The sequence below is a fragment of the Rhinatrema bivittatum genome, chromosome 7, assembly GCF_901001135.1.
Source record: "Rhinatrema bivittatum chromosome 7, aRhiBiv1.1, whole genome shotgun sequence".
Lineage (NCBI taxonomy): Eukaryota > Metazoa > Chordata > Amphibia > Gymnophiona > Rhinatrematidae > Rhinatrema > Rhinatrema bivittatum.
In genome coordinates this window covers 196,296,927-196,318,884 of record NC_042621.1, presented here as the reverse complement: position 1 = coordinate 196,318,884, position 21,958 = coordinate 196,296,927, and the positions used below count along the sequence as shown (strand labels likewise).

Sequence of the window (21,958 nt, the reverse complement as noted above, 5' to 3'; positions counted from 1 at the left end):
GCTCTGCCTCCCTGTTTTACAGAAGGTGGTTATATAGTGCATTACATGTTTGTGCTGCACATCAAATTTACTAACCTTAGCAGTTGGGACACTCCTGGCACTGTCCCATCCATCTTCCCAAATAATTCTCAAACATACTTTTTTTTTTTTTTTGCCACCTTTCTTCACCCCCTCCTGCCTTCCAACAACTTAAATATATTTATGTAAGATCTCTTCCTGATCTTCTTCAGTGCTGCCAAGGCTGGGTGACCTATGTCCTGCTGTGGACTGCCCTCAATCTCTCTATGCCTTGCTCTGCGCACAGAATCCAAAGACACTGTTGAAGAACTAGACGAAGAGGAAATAGAGGACACCAAACGACGCCTCCTTGATCACTTTCCCTTGACCCTGCTAGTTTGCTTCCTAATCCATCTGCATGCAACATCCTCAGGCCTTTGCCATCTCCGCTCCATCGCTGTGCAATACTGCTTCCTCATGAAACAACATGCTTCCTCCCTGACTCTTGATGTGATATTACTGTCTGTTCATCCCAACCCAGATACCCTGGAAGGAGGAAATGCCAGGCATTGCCCCAACCTTGATCTGGACTCGCACCCCTCCCCACTGACCTGCCCCTCACTGAGGCACCATGACTCCTGCATTCACCCCTTCTACCACCTGATCTCCATACACCCTAAGCAGATATCCCCCCATGCCCCACCCACTACTCAATCTGGTCACCACTCGATGCCACTCCACCCATATCTGCCTCTCCCTCCCCAGTCCGAGCTCCTCCATACCCAACTCCTGAAACCACCTTTAAACGTACCCCCCATACCAATATCCTGTTGGACTCCACTGAAGCACCGTCTGCCATCCTAGCGTACTGCTCTAGTCTTCATGCTTTTGGAAACTCTCCCGCTCCATGCTGTCATATGCAGGAATGATCTCATCTGCTGCCTACGACTGTACCTCTTCACCTGCTGAAACATAGACAGCCACTGCAATAGTGCTCCTTCCAGCACCTCTTTTCTTAGATGCATGTCCAACCCTCTGCTTGGATTCTCCTCTCAGTGCAGCACCATTCCCTTTTCCATTTGCACTCTTTTGAGCAGGTCTCCCCCCTTGCCGAGGTCACCAGTTCAAGCTCAGAGGCAGCTGCCCCTGATAATGTGCCCCAACTTCCCAAACCTACCCCACTTGCTGACCTGCCACGCTGGCCTCTTGCACCAGCTGGGCCTCACTCTAGTAATGACACTGGGGAAAGGAAGGAGGAGGGACTTAACCCAGAACCCAAGGTCTCAGGCTGTGCGAGATTGGGATCGGCATCGAGGTGAACAGCAACATTGCCACTTATGTTCCCCATGCGTGGTTGTGTGTTAATAGTACTGAATCCCCTGCTCTCTAAACTTCTGCTCCTACCCCCCTCCACTATGAATAACTGCAGCCTTGGCTCCAGGACTCAGAGGAGCTGATGGGCAAGAAGTAGTGCTCCCATCTGCACTAGAAACTGCTCAGCCCTATGCAGTCTCCTGCACTGAGGACACTGATGAGCCAGCTACTCCTGTTGGAGCTACTCTGATCTCTGCCGACGCTGCTGCTGATGCCCCTTCACTCTGGGTCCTCCTGATCATAGCCGCAGGTAAATGACCTCAGCCAGTGGATTTGCAAGACGCCGCTGAACTGAAGTGCCGGGCAAAGCAGAGTGAGATTTGTGATGCTCTGCTTAAAGCCAATGATGTCCTCATGGGAGCCGATCAACCAGGGGCTGCTCAGGGCCTAATTGAATCAAAACTCCCATAAGGACAGAAGATGAAAGGGGGGGGGGGGGAATGAAGGGTAAAAAGGAACAAAGGGATGAGGAGGTGGAAGGAAGGACACCACCAAAACCCCCTACTCCAGCCACTGCTACTGCCCCCACTGTTGAGGGCTCAGCCCTAATGCCCCAGGGCAGTCGGGCTGGGAAGAGAATGCTGTGCCCGCTGCCTTGTTAATGCTGACTGGGTGGGACTTTGCCTTCCTAGCCTTAAACTTCTTAGTATTTAATGTTCATGTATTATACATTCCTGAAGCCTAATGAGGCATAAATTTTGAGCATGTGAAAACATTAAATTAACTGATCCTATAGTTTTCGTTTTCTTTTTTTTTTTTTTGCTTGGAAAGCATCAAGGTCATCCAAATATTAGTTTCTGGGTCAGGAATTGGAAATAAAGTTTAAAACTCCAGTTTATTTTAGACAAAACTATTTTTCTGCTAAATCTCGTGTGGAAGTACAGAGGAGTAAAGAAGGCTTTGTAAGAATGCATGGGGGAAAACATGAAAATGTACTGATCTTTCTTTATTGGAGATTTTAGGGTAGTTTTGCCAAGTTCTGTGCAGCCATTTTTTGATGACAATAAACTGCATATTTTATGATGGTGGAACTAACTTTTCAGCAGTTTATATCCATTTTCTAATCTGCTTCAAAACATTATACCAGTGGCTCCCAACCTGGGGGTCTGTGAGACCATCCCGGGGGGGGGGGGGGGGGGGGTCCTCCATAAGGGATGACAGTGAATATAGCCAGGGAGAAAACGAGCAGGCTGCTACTACATGTGATTGGTTGTGCTGCTGCCACAGGCCAGGAGCCTGAGAATGCAGCCTATTATGGCCGCAAAAACGTCACCCATATTGCTGCAGACCAGGAGGAGGAGAAACAAAGCCTCAAACTGCACTGCCACATGTTTAGTTGGAGGTGTGGAAGAGAGGGACCAGTTGTACCCTTGAGAATCAAAAACTCCACTGCTGCACATGGAGAAGATGTGGGGAAGAGAGGGGCCAATTGCAGCTGTCAGAACCGTTGCAGCTTCTGTGGCCCACTGAGGAAAACTGAGGAAAGCTCCGTTATCACAGTGGTGAGAAACATTTCCCACTACTGCCCTGTGCTCTGCCACTGGCCTGTCAGGGAGGTGAGGAGAGCTGCAAGAATGGTTTATAGGAAGAAAGGACGAAATGGGTCTCGGGTTGACAATATGATGGAAAAGACAGAGCAGAGAAAGAATGAGACAGGAAGGAAGGAAGAAAAGGAGGATAAAGAGGGAGACAGAAATCCATGATGGACGTGGTTAAGAGGAGTGAAAGTGGATGGCAGCTTATCAGGGGAGAGAAGGGGAGGACCCCCCAGGAATTACGCTGGACAGAGGTAGAAAAAGAAAGGAAGAGATGAGATGAGAGGACCACCATGATCCAGGAGGGAAGAAGGGAAAGATGATCATTAGGGAACAAGAAGGAGGCAGGATGAAACAGCCAGGTGCAGATATGACATTAAACACACAAGTTATTTGGGGGGGATGCACAGAGAACATGTCAATCTCAGCCTTCTTTTCATTTTAAAGCAGGATATTGTTTTGCTTTTTCTAAAATCTAATCTAATGACTATTTTCTATTTGTGTTTATAAACATCTTAAAAAATAAAGATTAAAAGAAAAGCAGACTAAAAGGGGTCAGTTTTCATGAAGGCTAAGTTTTAAAACTTTTGTGTGGGTAAACACATTTATCCTCATGAAAAGGCCTTTTGAAAATTGCTACTCCCTGCCACTGAGTGTTAAAAGTACTTACACTCGGGCCGATTCAGTAAAGTACGCGGGAGAGCGGACAGGCCACTCGCCTGTGCGCGCGATTCAGTATTTAAATGAGGCCCGGCGGTAGAAACAGGCAAAAGGAGGCGCTAGGGACACTAGTGTGTCCCTAGCGCCTCCTTTTGGCCTGGAGCGGTGGCTGTCAGCGGGTTTGACAGCCGATGCTCAATTTTGCCGCCGACAGTTCTCGAGCCCGCTGACAGCCATGGACTCGGAAACCAGACGCTGGCAAAATTGAGCGTCCGGTTTTCGACCCAACAGCCACGGGCCGACTTCAAATTTTTTTTTTCTTTTTTTCTTTACTTTTTTTACCCTTCGTGCCCTCTGACTTAATATCGCCATGATATTAAGTTGGAGGGTGCACAGAAAAGCAGTTTTTACTGCTTTTCTGTGCACTTTCCCGGTGCCCGAAGAAATTAGCGCCTACCTTTTGGGTAGGCGCTAATTTCTGAAAACAAAATGTGCGGTTTGGCTGCACATTTTGTTTTCTGAATCGTGCGGGAATACCTAATAGGGCCATCAACATGCATTTGCATGTTGAGGGCGCTATAAGGTTTGGTGGGTTGGACTCGTGTTTTCGGCCCCTTACTGAATAAGGGGTAAGGGAAAACTCGCGTCCAATGGCGGGTGTACTGCATCGGCCCGACTGTGAATTAGCATGCTTACGGGCAGGGGAAACAAGTAACAGAGCTAGGTCTGGGGAGAGAAAGGACATGCAGAGATTTAATTTTGAAATGTACACGCATACTTTCATGCATGTACTTTGCATCTGCTTCAAAGCAAATGCAAAGTACACGGCTACAAAAGTACTGGCTTTCCCCTGCTGGCTCAAGTTTTTAAAAGGAAACTCCGCAGTCAGTTTCCCTTTGAAAATGAGATTGCAGGTCTGCAGGTACCAGGCCTGATTTTCTGCCAGGACATACCAAGTTGCCGACCTGGAATTTGCTTCCTTTTCCCACTGCAGCTAGACTGCAAGGAGGAATGGCCTCAATCTTCAATTATGAGGGCAATTTTAAAATAGCTTTGAAAATTGACCTCCCTGCATATTGAGTTAAGAAGAAAGTTTTATACATTATGAATGATTCTGGAGTGCATAGCGTTATTTATTTTGTTATGGCAAGAGTGTGGGGATCCGTGAAACATTTTGAAGCTGAAAAGGGGTCCGTGTTCCCTGAAAGATTGGGAACTCTTGCATTTACCAATACTCTTGAGGTGGGAAAGCTTATGTGGTTCACTAGTTGCTGAACTTCTTGTTTGAAAAGCTGCTTGCACTTTAGTTTCCCCCCATCTTTGCATATTGACTGCAGTTTACTCTCCTTGAATTCAGAATCTTGTATTCTGCCCCACCCGCGCCCTTGTGCTTTTATTTGATAGCTTTTCCTTTTTGAGTTCCAGTACCTTATAGGAATCGTCACGTTAGTGTTTGCTTTTTATTTTGTAAATATTTCAATTTCTGAAACAAATTTCCTATGGATTTTGCTTAAGTTTTATTCAAGACTTTTTCTTTTTTTTTTTTTTTTTTACAAGTTAGCATATACAGTGTTTACTTCGCTCTACAAAGCATTCTCAAAAATAAGTACTGAAACAAGGTGAAATTAGAGGGTTACAGTCATTGTTCCAAAAGAATACACAGGAGTTCTTGTAGGTTGATGCACCTTTTTATTGGACTAACAAAAAAGATGTTGTAATAAAGGATAAGCATCTTGAAGCAGTAGTGGTTCTGCTTGATATAAGCTGTGCTTTAGAATTTTAAGCTACTACTGCAGAGCTTGGCAACATAGGGGGTTTGTAGGCCAGGCGCTTAAGTGGTCAGACTCCTTTTTGTCAGATTATAAAAAAATATATTTGTTGGCAAAATAGATCATGCAACATGGATGACCAATCTCGTGGCAAAGCCCAGGGCCATTTTTGTTCCCATTTCTACTATGTAATTTTTTTTTTTTTTTTTATATCTGCTTCAAAGCTTTATTGTCCTAGCCAGAATTTGGTTTCACTTCTTTTCTGATGCTATTCAGCTTTTCATCTCATTCGGGGGCTGATTATCAGGAGGCCCTGGGACGTCTCAACCTGTGTCTGCGGCTGATTTCGGACTGGTTATATGGTCATAGGTTATTTATTTGAACAATTTGTATTCCGCTGATCCACAAAGCTCAGCAAATAACAGTATATACATAAGAAAAGCCACATGTAACATTTAACAGAGAGATACCCTTAAAGGAAAACTAGCGATAAATTAAATCTACCACATACCTTTCTTTAATTGTGTAAACTGGAGACAGGTGGATATACTTAAGAATACTAAATGACCATCCTCCCCATCTCAACCAAAATATGATGATATAATAGATTGTGCGACCATCATCATATTTTGGTTGAGATGGGGAGGATGGTCATTTAGAACAAATTAAATCTTACAGTGGGGTGAACATCAGCCTAAAATACTAACAATTTTGACCAAAAACAAATGTGAAAATACATAACCCTGCGTTTCCTCAGGTACAAAATTAGATTGTAAGCCCTGTGGGGATAGGGAAATACCTATAGTACCTGAGTGTAATCTGCTTTGATGTACATGTTAAAGTGCCGAAAAGCGGAATATAAAAATGTAAATAAATAAAAATAAGTTTGGGGCAGCTCTGCCAGAAATATAGAGCCACCTTCAAAGAGGAAGTGCAAGGGAAAACAGGTGGGATTTTAGAAACTTTATAAAATGAAGCACATCCTTTTCAGCCCAGATTGCCTCTGGTAAATCATTCCATAAACCAGGGCTGGCTATGCTGAAAATCTGTGCTCTGGACTCTACCAGACGAGAATGTTTGTTTCAGTGAAGGAATCTCCAATACATTTTTGGAGGATGAATGAAGAGGTCACGTAGGGAGGTATTTACATACTGCCGAGGCAATACAAGAAGGAGCAAGATCATGAGAAGCCTTAAAAATTAGAGTGAGAATTTTAAATCTCACTTGCCATACAACAAGTAATCAATGTAAATTAACAAAGACAGGTAAAATATGTTCAAGTAGTGAAGAGTCAAAAATTAAGCAAGTGTCAGAATTTTGGATTAGTTGTAAGGCTCTTAAATGTGAGTATGGTAGGCCTAGGAACAGTGCATTACAATAGTCAAAGGCAAAGAGAATCAGTGATTGAGTGACAGTACGAAAATTGGAGTAGCAGAGAAAAGGCTTTAAGGGGTATGAGATGTAGCTTGAAGTAAAAAGTTTGGACTAAGGCAGTAATATAGGGATGTAATGATGAGGATGAGTCAACATCTCCCAAGTCTCGAGCTTGAGGTCTGACAGGGATGGAATGTCCATCAAATAAAAGCATTGGCTGGTACTACCTGAGATAGCAGATAAATTTGAAATATTGTAGGTCCTTAAAGGAGAAGGCTTGGGCTAATGACCAATGATTATGTTACAGGTTATTTCTGTGGAAGCTAAAGAAAGAGTCCATAGCTTTGGTGGTGGACATGCAAATTTCTTCAGTGGTGGGATAGTTTCTAATACTTGTACCAATTTTGCCAAATTTGACCATAATTTTTGCAGAGGATCTATGCTAGAATTAGTGTTATTGGATTACTGTGATCCTTTTTTTAGGATTATCCCTAAAAGGGATAAAGCAACTTCAATTGATTCAGAACACTACAGCGAAAATCTAGTCTAAAGTGGCCCTTGAGCAGATTATCCCAATTTTGGTCAGTCTTTACTGGTCATCACTGAAGGCAAGGATTGAACTCATGGTCCTGACCATGGTGTTTAAAGTTATTCAAGGGCTTGGCTCAGGTTATCTGAGATCTAGAATCCAGAATTATGTGCCTTCTCTTACTTTGTTCTCAGGGGCATTGGTTCAGATACCATCACCAAGAGATACTCAGTTAGCTATGATGAGGAATCAGTTTTTCTCTTGGGCTGTGCCCTTTCTTTGGAACAGGTTGCCCCTTTATCTTAGACAGATACCTGATCTTTGCCCTTTTAGATGTAAGTTGAAGGTTTGGCTGTTCACAACATTGGGGGGTAATGGGGGAGTTGGGCATGTGGTTCTTGTCTTTAAATTGGGTCAGATTGTATGACAGAAAGGCTCTTTGGTGAGCCGAGTAGGGATATTTAGGAAGACAGGTTTGTTTTTTTTTAAAGCAGTAAGTTCTTATTGGAAGTAGTTTGTTAGCACACATTTATTGCAGGTGACAGTACATTTTAAATGAGGGTGAGAAGAATGAGGTTGGAATGGATGTATGTGGTTGTGTGTTGTCTCATTATTCTCTGTTAAGGATTGACTAAAACATTGAATTAATGACCTGAATAAAAAGTAGTATATAAGCTTTCTGGAACATTCTGGTCCCTTTCTTTAGATCTAACTTATAGTAGTATATTTGCCTAGATGTTGGTAATAGTGAAATTAAAGTATGTGAGATAACAGATCATTGCATAGTACTTTACTGTTTGCGTTATTAGTTGCACTTTACACACCTAATGGAAACCTACCCATATCAGTTCACTAACTGGGCAACTGATGCATTCAATCATCCTTCTAAATGCTACTTTGGCAATACTGTAGCCCAGATCAGCTCAAGGAACAGAAGCCCAAACTGGGTATTGCAGTCTGGATTCTCATCTGTAGTGTTTTCCTTCTTGTGAAATTGGTAGTTAATGCATTTGAATCAAATTCTCTTTTGATTCACTTGTAAATCAGAAAGCTACAATGAAGTTTGGAACAATATAATATGTATCTTTCCAAAATAAACATTGCAAAGGAAGTAATGCTTTTGAACGTTAATGGGTTAATGCTTAAAAACGTTTTAACCAAATGCCTTTAGACATTTCTATTCGGGTACAACTCAAAACAGAAATCTTTATTTTCAACAGTGGTACTTAATTAAACAAGAAGCTTATAAAGTGAGCCTTGCAGCATCCATGTTTTTTGCTGGACTACTTATTGGGAACATGTTATTTGGCCCACTTTCTGATAAAGTGGGTAGGAAACCGATTTATTTGTTAGGTAAGACTTCATGTCTCTTGCTATCTTGCTCTCTTGCTGTGTATCCTTTTTTAACTTTCAGCTTTGGAAGATTTGTCCTCAGAATTCTAGCTGAGGCTATAAGCTGTGTATGTGATTACATTTCCTTTCTTCATGCTTAAAGATAACACTATGTATAAGTTAACAAAGTATAAACTGGGGCATTATGTAAACACTAGTGATCATTAGGTCTTCCAATTTGATGATATGTATATTTTCTGGCTCAGTTATATTCTATTTATTTTCAAACCTCCAGATCTTTGGTATTTATTGTTAAAACAGCAGTACTTTTTATTGACATACTCAAAACAATTGTTATACTCTTCTTTTTCACCATCAAAGAAGTATATTGCATTTTTCTTTTTACGGACAGTTCAGTTAAGGCCTGAGCCTACCATGCTTGTTTTTGCCATTGCTATTCATTACATTTATTAATGTCCATAGACTCTTCTCTTTTTTATTTACTGTTTAAACAGTAGGAGCTCACATTCCATAATGTGGAAGAGGAGATATGTCTGAAAATTGTAAAAATGTGAAGTACAGTACAGGCAATAGTTCATTGGTTCCTTAAAAACTGTTCTTAAAAATATTTTTTTCTATCTCTAAAGACAGTCGGTTCACTTGTCACATAGATAGGCTGATGTCATCTGAAAGTGCTGACGTGGAACACTTTTCCATAACTTTCTAGCGAAATCTCGAAGGTCCCTGTGGACGTCTGCAGCAGCTCTCACGTTCCTATGGCCCTGCGGCATGCCTCAGTTCATTTTTTGCTGAGAGTATTGATGGCCATCATGCAGAGATCTGCTCTGTTTTTCACTACTTGTACAATTGGTTTACTTGTTTTTTTTCTTTATAACTCCCCCTCCTAGGCAGAATGTGCCTTAGTGTTCTTTTTTTCCTAGTAATTCTTAGATTTGGTGTTCTAAAGATTTTTTTTTCTTTGTCACCCTGTTCTAGACTCCTTTGGCAGTGCTTCTAACAAGTCTTTTGGCTACTGCCCCTTTTTTTCTTCTCAAGCTGTGTCTGTAAAAAAAAAAGGTTTCTCCTTTTCATTTTGCATTGATGTTTTTCTGACAATGGCTCTGAAGAAGACTAAGTTAAGCAAGTGTCCAGACTGCAATCAGAAGATGCTCATTAATGTCATCACAACATTTTTTTTAATAGTGTGATATTTTTGAATATATATATTTTTTTGTATTATGTATGTGTATTTTACATATTTGGTAGGTATTTTTTATTGCTGTAAACCTCATTGGGTGGTCCTTTGGATGAGAAAGATGGTATATAAACTTTAGATTAGAAGACTTGCCTTCAATGTCTAGAAAAGGATCATTACATGTCCCTATGCAGTATTTGCTGCAAAATATTGCAAAGGCCCATCATGTTCTGATAGATGAGACAGTAGTCCTATCTGGAAGGCATGAATAATAAATCCAACTCCAGCAAGCTGGTGCTGAAAGCATCAAAGAAGCATAAGGATGGGAGGTTTGGGGCTACCAAGGAGAGTTTCATACTCACCACTCCCCATCAACTTGACATTTAAGCCTGTGGACGGCTTCAGATAATGAGACAGGTCTGAGCATTGGGCTTTGAGTACTCTAGTAGAGAGCTGAGGAGAAATAGTGCCATCAAAGGAGAAGCTTCATCAGTGCATCAATACCAATCTTCTTTGATACATGACTTTGAGAGTCAAGGGATTCTGGAGGCAGTATTCCCACCTACAAAGCAGCTGTGCATGGAGATAATCTGCTACATTCACTCTGTTGCCAGTCTCTAGAGGTCTGAGATTTTGGGACAGTTCAAGATATTCTAAAGGAATTCAGTTCTTTTGTTGATTTCAGTAGCATCTGCAGATCAACAGCCTTTAAGGAATGACTGTGGAGTCAAGTGGTGGAGATGGCTGCCCAACATTTGACGTTCATCTGGCAGCAGTCATCCACTAGTTCCACCCCACCTCGAAGTTTTGAATGGCCCAACTACTGGTTTGCATTGTGCTACTGAGTGCTCTAGACCTATTACTGAGCTTTGAGCATTGAGGCTCAGTGTTGGCAGTGAACCATAGTTATGTTTCCATCCCAGAGAACATTTATCTAAACATTCATCAATGATTAGCGCTGATATCTTGAAAGTCATCCATTGGCACTGATAGGCATTTGATGCTAGGATTGGTGTCTTCATAGAGAATGGCTTTAGGTGCTTTTGAGAGCCCCCTTAAGAGTCAGAAGAGATTTGTTCTGAAGAATAATTCTCTTCTAAACTCCCCTTTTGGACCCTTTTCTCCACAGGCAAGAAATAGATCTCCACCTGAAGATCTTGTCTTCTCAGATTTTGTAAAGACTATTTATTTATTCTTATAGACCGCTCATGCAGAGAAACCCTGATCAGTGAGGTGTAGAACATATCAAAAGACTGACAGTAAAACAAATCTTTAAAAAAACTCATTTAATAATTTTCAAATACAAAATTCTATCTCTGTTCAGTTGAGGAAGAGCCCAGGGCACCATTTGGTCTCCTCAAATACTTGGATGTCCCAGAAGAGTCTGTGGCATGCTTGTCCACTTATTCGTTGTATCATTAGGTGGGCAAGAGGATATGAGGAAACTCCACACTCTGTCTCCAAGTTAGTGAAAAGGCAGAAAACAAATACTGTATCTAGACTGTTCCCAACTACCATATCATTCTGTGATGGATGAATCTGCCCATAAATGACCAGGAAGCCTAAAAAGCACACCACGGTGCCCCAGGGCATGAATATCATATTTTGGATAATTTTTGGTAAGAGGCAAAAATCAGAATGCTGTGCTTCTGTCCCACATAGCATCCTACCAGACATGCATGGTCTATCATTTTCACACCCTTCTGGAAAATCATAGGGTTTCACTGATTGCTTCCTAGAAGAGGAATGATGAATTCTGTTCACTGCCAACTGAAGGCAAGGGAGCATATAAAGCATTTTGTCCCTTTGGCATATGATGCCTTTAAACTGCAACGCGTGCAGTGTAGTGGAGATAGGTGAGTGCAAACTGTCAAGGCTGTGAGCATCTACCTTTGTGAAGATATGCATGAAAGGCTTACTTATGTGCTTTTGTACTGGAGGGAATCTCTTGTGAGATAAAGTCAAGGAGGCTGTGTAGGTCCTCCAAGATGACCATTCAATGTTTTAGGCCTTCAAACTTCCTTTCCCACTAAGGAGGTACTGGAATCCAGATCTAAAGAAGCATTTATTTCTCTGGAGAAGTCATTTCTAGGGTTCAGCTTGTTCCAGACAACAATAGGGCTTCTGTAAGGGTAAAAAAACAAACCCTTGCTGACCTTGAATGGGTGGATTTCTGGGGTGAGAAGGCTAGAGCTCTGAGTGACTGTAAGTAATTGATTGAGCAAGCTAAAAGGTCTTACTTACCTGTTAAATTAAATTTGATCATAACAGGGCAGTAGTGTGCAATCACCCTAAGTTTCTGCCTAAAGTGGTGTTGGATTTCCACCTTAATCATTTATCTTTCCAGCACTTTTCTTAAAACCACATGCAACAAATGTGAACAAGCTGTGCTCACCTACCATCATAAGAGGCATCACCTTCTGCCTGGAGCAGGTCCACCCATCTTTTTGTTTCTCTTGCAGAAACATGCCTGAAATTTCTGTTTTGAACAGAACCCTCTTTAATTGGATAATGAACTGCATGTCCTTCACCCACATCCAAGTGGGTTTGACCTTGAGAGGCCATTTCAAGTCCCATAATTTCAGGGTTATAGTCATTTTGATGGCCCATTGGAGGTCAATTTCTATTCAGGAAATATTGAGAGCTGTGACATGGATTTCAGTTCACCCATTTACATAGGTCTATTATTTTGATACAGATTCTCATCATGGTAGCAGGTAGCAGGTTCAGGCAGTCTTTTGTCTATGGTTTTGTTGTTTGTTTTTTTTTGAGAATTAGAACCCAAATTCAGTTCCCCAAATCCCGTTTTTATTTTTTATTGTGATGTGTTTTCATATTTCGAAACATATGGAATTTAAAATACTATGGGGAAAAAAACAGTTGTTCCCCCTAGTTGGTGGGTTATTATTCTATCTCCTTTTTTTAAATTGAAGACAACACCTACCTAGGGAGTCCGTTTAGTGTATCTAGGTGAAATGCTTGACTTTAGAGAAAACAAAGTTGCTTACCAATGTTCTCTAAGAGAGACTTGTTTGAAGACGGCTGGTGAGAGAGAGACTGGGGTGGGGGTAACTGGTGTGAGGGGGGACTGACTGCACTGGAGAGAGAGGGAGAGATACGGAGGTGATTGCTGGTGAGAGAGCGACTGATGTGGGGAGTGGTTAGTGAGAAAAAGAGACTAGTCTGAGGGGAGTGACTGGAGAGAGAGAGACTGGTGTGGGGGGTGACAAAACAACATATTCAATTTAAAAAAAAGGCTGAAGGGAGGCAGGTAGTGCTTCACTACACATGACAGGCACCAAGTAATGGAACTTAGTGCGCGCTAGCCATGAAATTAGGGAATCCCCCCCCCCCCCCAACAAACCATTTTAAAAATGAAATCGAGCATAAAAGGACACGAAACAAAAACACACAAATAAACATACACTGCTCACCCCTAATGGTCAGAGGTGTGTGAAGTCCTTGCTGGAAAGTTTTGGAAAAGTGTTCTTTGCACAATCAGATGATATCACCTTATCTGTGTAGGAAATGAACTATTGTCTCCAGAGAACATCTGTTTTGTCAAAGATTTTTTTTATTGGTTTCTTCCTTAAAAAAGTACACACTAATCATCATTGCCCAAGATAAAACTGGGAAAACCATTAAAAATCTGAAAATGTTCTATTCAGGGGGAACCAGGTAACCAACTTAGTTCTTTCACTCGCATGTTTCCCAGCATTAAAACAATTTTGATAACTTATCCAGAAAGATGGAAAATCACTGTCTCTTTCTTAAATATGACTGAAATTGAATGAGGTGCAAACTCTGCAGTTCTCAAATGTTTTGTTTTTTTTCATGTTTGAGCTTCTGTTACATTTAAAGTATTTTACATAATATTTGAAGTAAATAAGATGTATAATTTAGAGCCAAAAAATAATAAATCTGGGAGACCTAATCATATTCAAATTGCACTACATTAGAGACCCACTGGGAGTCACATAAGAGAAAACTTCTCAGAAATTGTAGTTTGTCTAACAAGTACATTTTCTGGGGCAGTTTAGAAAAGTGTTAAATTAAGAGGAGAAAAGACTCCCAGTAGTGTTGGATATTGGAATTTTAGGTGAAATAAATATTTGATGGAAGAGAGCAGCATTCACAGTGAATGTGCATGTCATGTCTTTTGCATAATCTTACTTCTCTTGTATGCAGATATATATCTCTTGTATGTTCATTATGGATATCCTGAAAAACAGACTGGCCAGTGGGTCCCAGAAGACCGGGCTCAGAACAGCTGCTTTGGTGCATACACAGTCTTGTGCTCCTGCTTCCCCTTAAGAAGGCAATTTTTAAGGCATTTCTGCAGATGAAAATGACTGCTCCTCCCCTACAGGAAAAAGGGGCAGTGCCAGAGCTGGGGTTGGAGCAGACCCGGTGAAGTGCGCGTGGGGATTAAATTTTGAAATCCCCGCATGTTGTTCCCTCCATATACTTTGTACCCTCAAAGTCTGTGGGGTAAAAACAAACAAACAAAAAAAAAATCCCTGAAGCATCAGCTGCCAGTGAAATTTCAAAGGGAAACGCCATGGGGAGTTTCTCTTTGAAAATTGGCTTGTGGCTTGACAGGTACCAGCACTGTGGGGGATTTGGGAATTAGCCTGCTAACAGTTTAGTTCTTTTGGGAATCTCTCACTTTCTGAATCAAGTACAGCAAACTGACACCTGTTTTTTTTGTGCAGGCCTGTTTTTCGATGTTATTTTTGGTTATGTCACGGCATTCGCTCCAAGCTATGAAGTATTTGCTTTGTCACGCCTGGTTGTTGGGATTATGAATGGTGGCATGTCTCTGGTGTCTTTTGTCCTGACACAGGAATATGTAGGAAAATCTTACTGGGCATTAACAGGTAAGACCAGACTATTTCCATGAAATAAAAAAAAATGTATAAGGAAACTTAGGTTTTCAAATATCTATTGAGTTAGAGCAGATTTTCAGCAGTGAAATTATCACAGATTGGATTGAATTTATATTGAATATAATAAAATCCTTGACCGAAATAAATTTCAGTAATTTATTTCCTTTGTACTTCATAAGGTCCATTTTCAAAGCCACATATCTGGATAAAGAGAAATTGTGCTCCCTAGGGCAACTAAAAGCACATGTTTCGTTAGGAGGAGGTGTTCCAAGTGGCATGTTTTGGCTGGGGAGAAAGTTAATGCTCGTAGATAGCATTTTCAAATCTATGCGTGTTGCTTTTCATAAAAATAAAAAATACTGCCACAACGACCAGGTGCAAAGTATCTGCTGCAATTTTCAACACAAAAGTGCACGTGTATTTTTGCTTGGATACTTGGAGCAAAGCCTGTGGGTAAAAAGTACCAGTGGATTTTGTCCCAGTGTGGACATTTTGAAAATTGTCCACTTTGGGCCTCATTTTCCAATATCGCATTGGTAACGCATTAAGGGGCGTTTCCCATGCAAATGAGGCTTTTTTCGTGCAGCGGGGAAACTTCGCGTGCCGCGATGTTTTCGCGAATCCATCTTCGGGGGGGGGGGGGGAGAGAGAGAGAGAGAGAGACTTGCTAGAATGTCTACTCCCTAGACAGGTATTTGTATCCCTATGAGAGGCCCACCTAGTAACTCGAAGTGGGGATTTGTCCAGTAACAAAATGTCCAAGCTTCTGGATTGTCTAACCACTTCTAATGAATAACCTTGTTGTGTAAACTCTTTGCATATGGACAAAGCAAGAAATGTGAAGACATTTCAGTGTGTTTTATTTAATTAAAAAAATCAACCTCAGTGCAGCCATGTGTCTAAATTTCATGAATTACCCCCAAGATGCTTTGTACAAATCAATGTAATACTTATAGATCATCGACTTTTCACAAATTTTCTAATATACCATGTACGTTTAACAAACCTAATATTATAAAGCTAGATCAATGTTTAAATAAATGCATGCACATAGACAATACACTAGCTAAAAAAGGATGTAACAACTCTAATGTAAGGATTGTTTAGTTGCAAATGTTTTAATGGTAACATTTTTAGTATAGAGAGAGAGAGAGAGAGAGCCTTGCTATAATGTCTACTCCCTAGACAGGTATTTGTATCCCTCTGAGAGGCTCACCTAGTAACTCGAGGTGGGGATTAGGTATGAGTGTAGGGGGTTGGGGGCCGCTTTCACATTCAACATGAGACGTACGAACAGAACAGTGGTCTCTTGTGAAGAATTGATGGCCTTCGGAGTAAGGAAACTCACTCCAAGATGAGATTTGGGCAATGTTCTCTCAAACTAGCTTATAGTTTGAGAGAACATTGCCCAAATCTCATCTTGGAGTGAGAGAACATTGCCCAAATCTCATCTTGGAGTGAGTTTCCTTACTCCGAAGGCCATCAAATCTTCACAAGAGACCACTGTTCTGTTCGTACGTCTCATGTTGAATGTGAAAGCGGCCCCCAACCCCCTACACTCATACCTAATCCCCACCTCGAGTTACTAGGTGAGCCTCTCAGAGGAATACAAATACCTGTCTAGGGAGTAGACATTATAGCAAGTCTCTCTCTCTCTCTCTCTCTCTCTCTCTCTATACTAAAAATGTTACCATTAAAACATTTGCAACTAAACAATCCTTACATTAGAGTTGTTACATCCTTTTTTAGCTAGTGTATTGTCTATGTGCATGCATTTATTTAAACATTGATCTAGCTTTATAATATTAGGTTTGTTAAACGTACATGGTATATTAGAAAATTTGTGAAAAGTCGATGATCTATAAGTATTACATTGATTTGTACAAAGCATCTTGGGGGTAATTCATGAAATTTAGACACATGGCTGCACTGAGGTTGATTTTTTTAATTAAATAAAACACACTGAAATGTCTTCACATTTCTTGCTTTGTCCATATGCAAAGAGTTTACACAACAAGGTTATTCATTAGAAGTGGTTAGACAATCCAGAAGCTTGGACATTTTGTTACTGGACAAATACATGATTTTCTGTGAGCTGCAGTGTATTTTTATAAATATCCATAGTTTAGAGGATAATTTTCAAAATGATTTATGTGAGTTAAAAACATTTTACTTGTGTAAATTGGCTGGCTGAAAGTTGCCCACTCTCCAAGTTGCTGCTAATACTTTTAGCCATATTGATAGGAGGTGTTCCCAGTGAGGGGGGAGGGGTAGCATGGAGGGGTGTGTTAAAAGTTGAGGGATGAACTGGTGTGCTCAAATGAGGAAGATTGCTGACATTGAGTGATTAGGCTATGCTTTGAAGAATGAACAGTTTAAATACAAATCTGTGTGGGAAATATACCAGTGATACTATGCAATTCTTCCTCGTTTGTTATATACCTGTATGTAAGCTTATTTTTATTCTGTGTATTTTACTTCTGAATATGTATAGGACAGATTGACTGCACTATTAGATCTGTAGTTTAATGCTGTATTCCTTTTTCTCGGACGCCATTTGTATGCCAAGAAAAGTTTATAAATAAAAAGTTAAAAAAAATTCTGCTTGTGGATGACATTTTAAAATCTGCATCTGTTCTTTTCAAGCAGAGTTCTCTCTGCAGAAAAAGCAGGTGCAACTCACCACATTTACTTTTTAGTTATGGCAAGTTTCAAAGTAAAAATCCAACGTGTATTTTTCTTTAGAAAACTGGGTCAAAGCCCATGGGTAGAAAGTATGTGTGGACTTAACACCTGCATGGGCAGTTTGAAAATTGTTCCCATAAAAGCTAAAGCAAGCAGTTCTCTGGCTGAGAAAACTCATAACACAGACAAACTTTGTTCTCACTCAAGGACTTTTCATCACAATTAAACTGGAGTTTACTTACACTGCCAGCAATGATTTTGGTGGTCAGCACATTATACCCAATAAAGGGTCCTCCACAAGACCATAGAGCTCTTCCACTCTTCAGCAAAAGCAGCTGCTTGTTCATATTCAGCAGCAAGAAGACAAGCATCAGCCCAAGACTGAGCAGCAGACTCAGCCTAAGCCAGGCACCATTTTTTGATGCCTGCCTCCCTTCCTCTAGTGGGAAGAAGTATTTAGTCCTTTCTTCCAGAATGACTTCAGATCACTATGGTGTCACGGCTCGCTCTGCTATGGGTATAATAGTGGATAGACCTATCTTAGGCCAGGGTTGGAGTTCTGGAGCAGGAGTCTTATTTATTTATTTAGAGATTTTTATATACTGCCAACCGTTTGCACATCGTATCGGTTTACAGATAACTTAAAACTTTTTGGCAGTGCCATTACATATAACAATAACTATGAGTTCAAGAGAATAACAAGATAACATGGAAACTGGGTAACTATTTACAGGGTTCGACGTTGTATCAACCAAGAAGTGGTTGAGGAAAAAGTCCACAATCTAAGCAAGGAACTGGGTAGGCAGAGGAGAAATACTAGAATTACGATTGAACAAACTGGTAGCAGAAAAAGGTTTCAAAGGGGTATTAGCAGGGGGGAGAGAGAGGAGAGGGAAGAGCGATTTAAATTGAGAGAAAGCACAAGGGGCAGCAGGAGCGTATTATAAGAGGTAATACAGGGAAAGTATTTTGCACAGCTCAGGAGGTCATCAGGAAGATAGTTATCGTGAGAAGGGTAAGCCTGTAAGAACAGACAAGTCTTCACTTGAAACAGCCGATGTTCCTCACAGGTTGAGTCTTTGGGTTCAGGTGGCCGCCAGGTTTTTTCAGGCCAGAGTTCTGGAGAGCACTGGGGAACCAAAGCAGGACTGGAGCAGGAACATAGAAGCCCAGGAATGCAGAAGGCAAGAACACAGGAACGCGGCCAGGCAACAGGATACACGGAATGAACTCAGCTTTCGATTGTTGGACCAGAAAAGGTGTGGTCCACTGGGCTTCCTTATATACTGCTGTCTATGAGGAGCCTCACTTAATGCTGGTCCAAAAGGAGGCCTTAAGGAGGCCCACCTCTAAACATTTCTTGTCTTGACATTTACCAGGGGATCTGTGTTGATTCACAGTCCCTGTGGATCTGTTACCAAGTCATCTGGCTCTGAACACCTGGGGCTACAGATTTGAATTCTGCTAACCCTAACACATGGACTGTGGGTCCTGAAAATTGTGGACTATGGGTACTGTTTATGCTTCTCTTGCTTTCTTCTTGCTCAATGGATTTCTGTCTTCAATTCTGACCTTTCTCAATCTGCCCAACTGAAGTTGGAGATAAGAGTTGCTCTTTCAGAAGGCTGTTAACCAAAAGAGCAACAGGAGCATGGCAAAGGATTCTGTTCCTGGTATTTCCTAATCCACAAGAAGTCAGGAGGATTGAAGCCTATACTGGACTTTTGAAGACTGAACAAGCTGCTGTTTCTGGAAAGGTTCTGAATAAATTGGGGCTACATCTTGTGGATTGACAGGTCCTAAGTCTTTAGGCATAGTATATACTGGAAAATGCCCTAAATTAAACTGTGGCAATGCTGGGTATAATCCTGAATAACTAGAGGCATGAAGCATAGGATTCTCAGGTGCATACGCTGGAGGTTTCTGAGGCCCCTCAGTGTCTGTAGTAACTGAATCTCTCTGCCTATACCATAAATCAAATACCTGCAAATGCTTATCTAACGATTTCCCTTTCTTGGAATCTCTAATATATTTAAGCAATTGTAACAGCACAGAAGATTGTAATGAGCCTGTTGATGGCCACATGAAATCTGATGATGCTTTAGATGGCTTCATCCACTTACAATGAAAGTCTGTAATGTCCTTACGATTAAGAGGATTAGCCTGAATAACTGATTTATTGCATGTTCTCAACAGTTCAAGATGAACTCCCTCCAGACAATTCTTCCTTTCATTGAACTGAGGAATTGATGGTGTACTCTGGATCTGAAGATGTAGACATTCCCATTCATCCCGCTCATTGGAAGTTCCTCAGGTTCATAATGAAGGATGTACACAATCAATGCAAAGTGCTCCCCTTTAGCTTCTTGACCACCCCAAAAGCATTTACAAAATACCTTGCAGTGGTGTTGGTCCAGTTCAGACATTGGAGAGTTTGTGTATTTCCATTCCTGGATGATTGATTAGTGACATCTCTTGCAAGATTTATGGAATCCCTAAAAGTTCATATGGCTCCTTGAATCCCCAGGCTTCCTGGTCAATTTTTCCAAGTCAAACCTGGTTCAGTCTCAAAGAATTCAGTTTGTAGCAACCTGGATAGACTTGCTTCAGGATAAAGCATTTCTCCCCATCATAAAAGCTGCATTGCTGAACGGCCTGGTAAAGTCTCTCCTTCAACCGGACTGAGCATCAGCAAGGTCGATTCGGGTTCTCAGTCACATGGCAGCTGTGGTACATGTGGTACCCCTGACTCATCTGCTTATATGAGGCCTTAAGTGGGGTCTCCAAAGCCAATGGGATCAGCTCTATTAACTATTATTGCACCACATCTCTGTGACTTCTAGGATGAGAGCTTCTATTGTATAATATGGGCTATATGTTCCTTAAATAAATTAAATAAATGAGAACATCCCTTCAGTGGGGGATGAATGCAAAGGTTCCAAAGATAGATCTCTCACTAAGCCACATCAAGTGACTGTCCACCAGTGTCTCTACCATGGGGTGGGGTGTGGGTGGGGAGCACACACCAGTGCAACATGGGCCCAAAGATTGAGGTCCCCAGTGGAGAGTCCTCTACAAATCAACCAACTGGAACTGTAAGCCATTTACTAATCTCAGAGCTTTCTTTTACCTTCTTTCAGGAAGGAGAATCTTAATCCAGATGGACAACCGAATGGCCATGTTCTATTTGAACAAGCAGTGAAATAAGTGTTCTTTTGCTCTTTGCCTGTAGACCATCCCAATCTGGTTGTTGGCAGAGTGACATAATGCCCATCTTCAGATGACCTACCTTCAGGAAATCCAGAATATGTTGACAGACTGCTTCAGCAAAGTGTTGCAACTGCACAAGTGGTCCTTGGATCAAAGGGTTGTAAATGACTTTTTCAGTCACTGAGGAAACACGGTGATTGACATGTTCATCTCGGAAATCAAGCAGTGGAGTAACAGCCTATTGGTTAGAATAGTAGGCGGTGAACCAGGGATACCAAGTTCAAATCCTGCTGCCACTTCTTGTAACCTTGGGCAAGTCACTTCACCCATCTTTGCCTCAGGTACAAATTTAGATTGTGAGCCCACTAGGGACAAGAAAATATCTACAGTACCTGAATGTTATCTGGTTTTTTTTTTAACTATTTATTTTATTAAGTTTTCCAACAGAAACAAAAGGCGCAGTGTGACAACAATAAAATAGCAAATTTGACAGGAGAAGAAATATCAAATGGCAATAGTCTTGCTCTACCCATAAAAGAAATATACATTTGAAAAAAAGATGTAAAGTCTGGAATAAATTTAAAAATACATACTAAGATCGTCAAATATAAACAAACAAACAAGTTCAAATAGTAGCTCAATGCCACCTCCAATATGGTTCTCAGATTTGGTCATAGCAGTCCATCTTGTGTTTTAACATGTACACAAGTCTTTCCATAGTTGTGAAGACTGCCAGAGTAATTTTCCAGTAATCCAAAATGGGCGTAGATTTCCAAAAATAAGCTATCGTTAAACATTCAGCATTCAGTATATGAGAAACTAGAACATGTGATGTAACTAACCCTCTGTGTTGGTCCCAACTATTCAATAAACATAATCTTGCAAATAAAATAAGAGATTGGTTAGTAATCAGTTGAATGTGACTCAACATCAGACCAAAAATTCTGTACAATACTGCATTCCCTCAACATGTGTAAATATGAAGTATCCCTCCCAAATGTAATCCGCTTTGAAGTGCCTGAAAAGTGGAATATAAAACAAAAATAAAAAAAATTAGAGCAGCTACAGATCAGCTCTGGTGCTTTTTTGCTAAACTAGAATGGCGGTCTATTTTGTTCATACCCACCAATTCATCTAATTGCTAGGATTGTACAGAAACTCCTTCGGGACAAGGTGAGTATAATCCTCGTTGTACCAGCCTGATCATGACACATGTGGTTTCCATATTTCTTCAGTCTATCAGTTCAGCTTCCGTTGGAGATATCTCCAACTCTCATCATACAGGAAGGACAGCAGTCTTTGCCATCCCAGACTTCTGTCCCTGTTGAGCATGCAGTAATCTCCTGCTTAAGTCTTCCGAAGGAGGTATAGGATTTGCTAATTTTCTGCTAGAAAGCACGGAACCAAGT

The 21,958-nt window shown here is 41.0% G+C and overlaps 1 protein-coding gene across 5 annotated transcripts in view; it reads left to right on the top strand.

Annotated features, from left to right (window-relative positions):
• Positions 1 to 21,958, top strand: part of LOC115095680 (solute carrier family 22 member 15-like) — a 128,779-nt gene that overhangs the window by 33,502 nt on the left and 73,319 nt on the right. For 4 of the 5 annotated variants that reach the window (XR_003857845.1, XM_029609721.1, XM_029609722.1 and 1 more), the window contains exons 3-4: positions 8,459 to 8,591; positions 14,481 to 14,645. Coding sequence is in view for 4 of the 5 variants with exons in the window: in XM_029609721.1 (XP_029465581.1) it covers positions 8,459 to 8,591; positions 14,481 to 14,645 (298 nt within the window). In the remaining variant the exon portion in view is untranslated. The remainder of the gene's footprint in view (positions 1 to 8,458; positions 8,592 to 14,480; positions 14,646 to 21,958) is intronic. The other variant, XM_029609725.1, reaches the window with a different exon arrangement.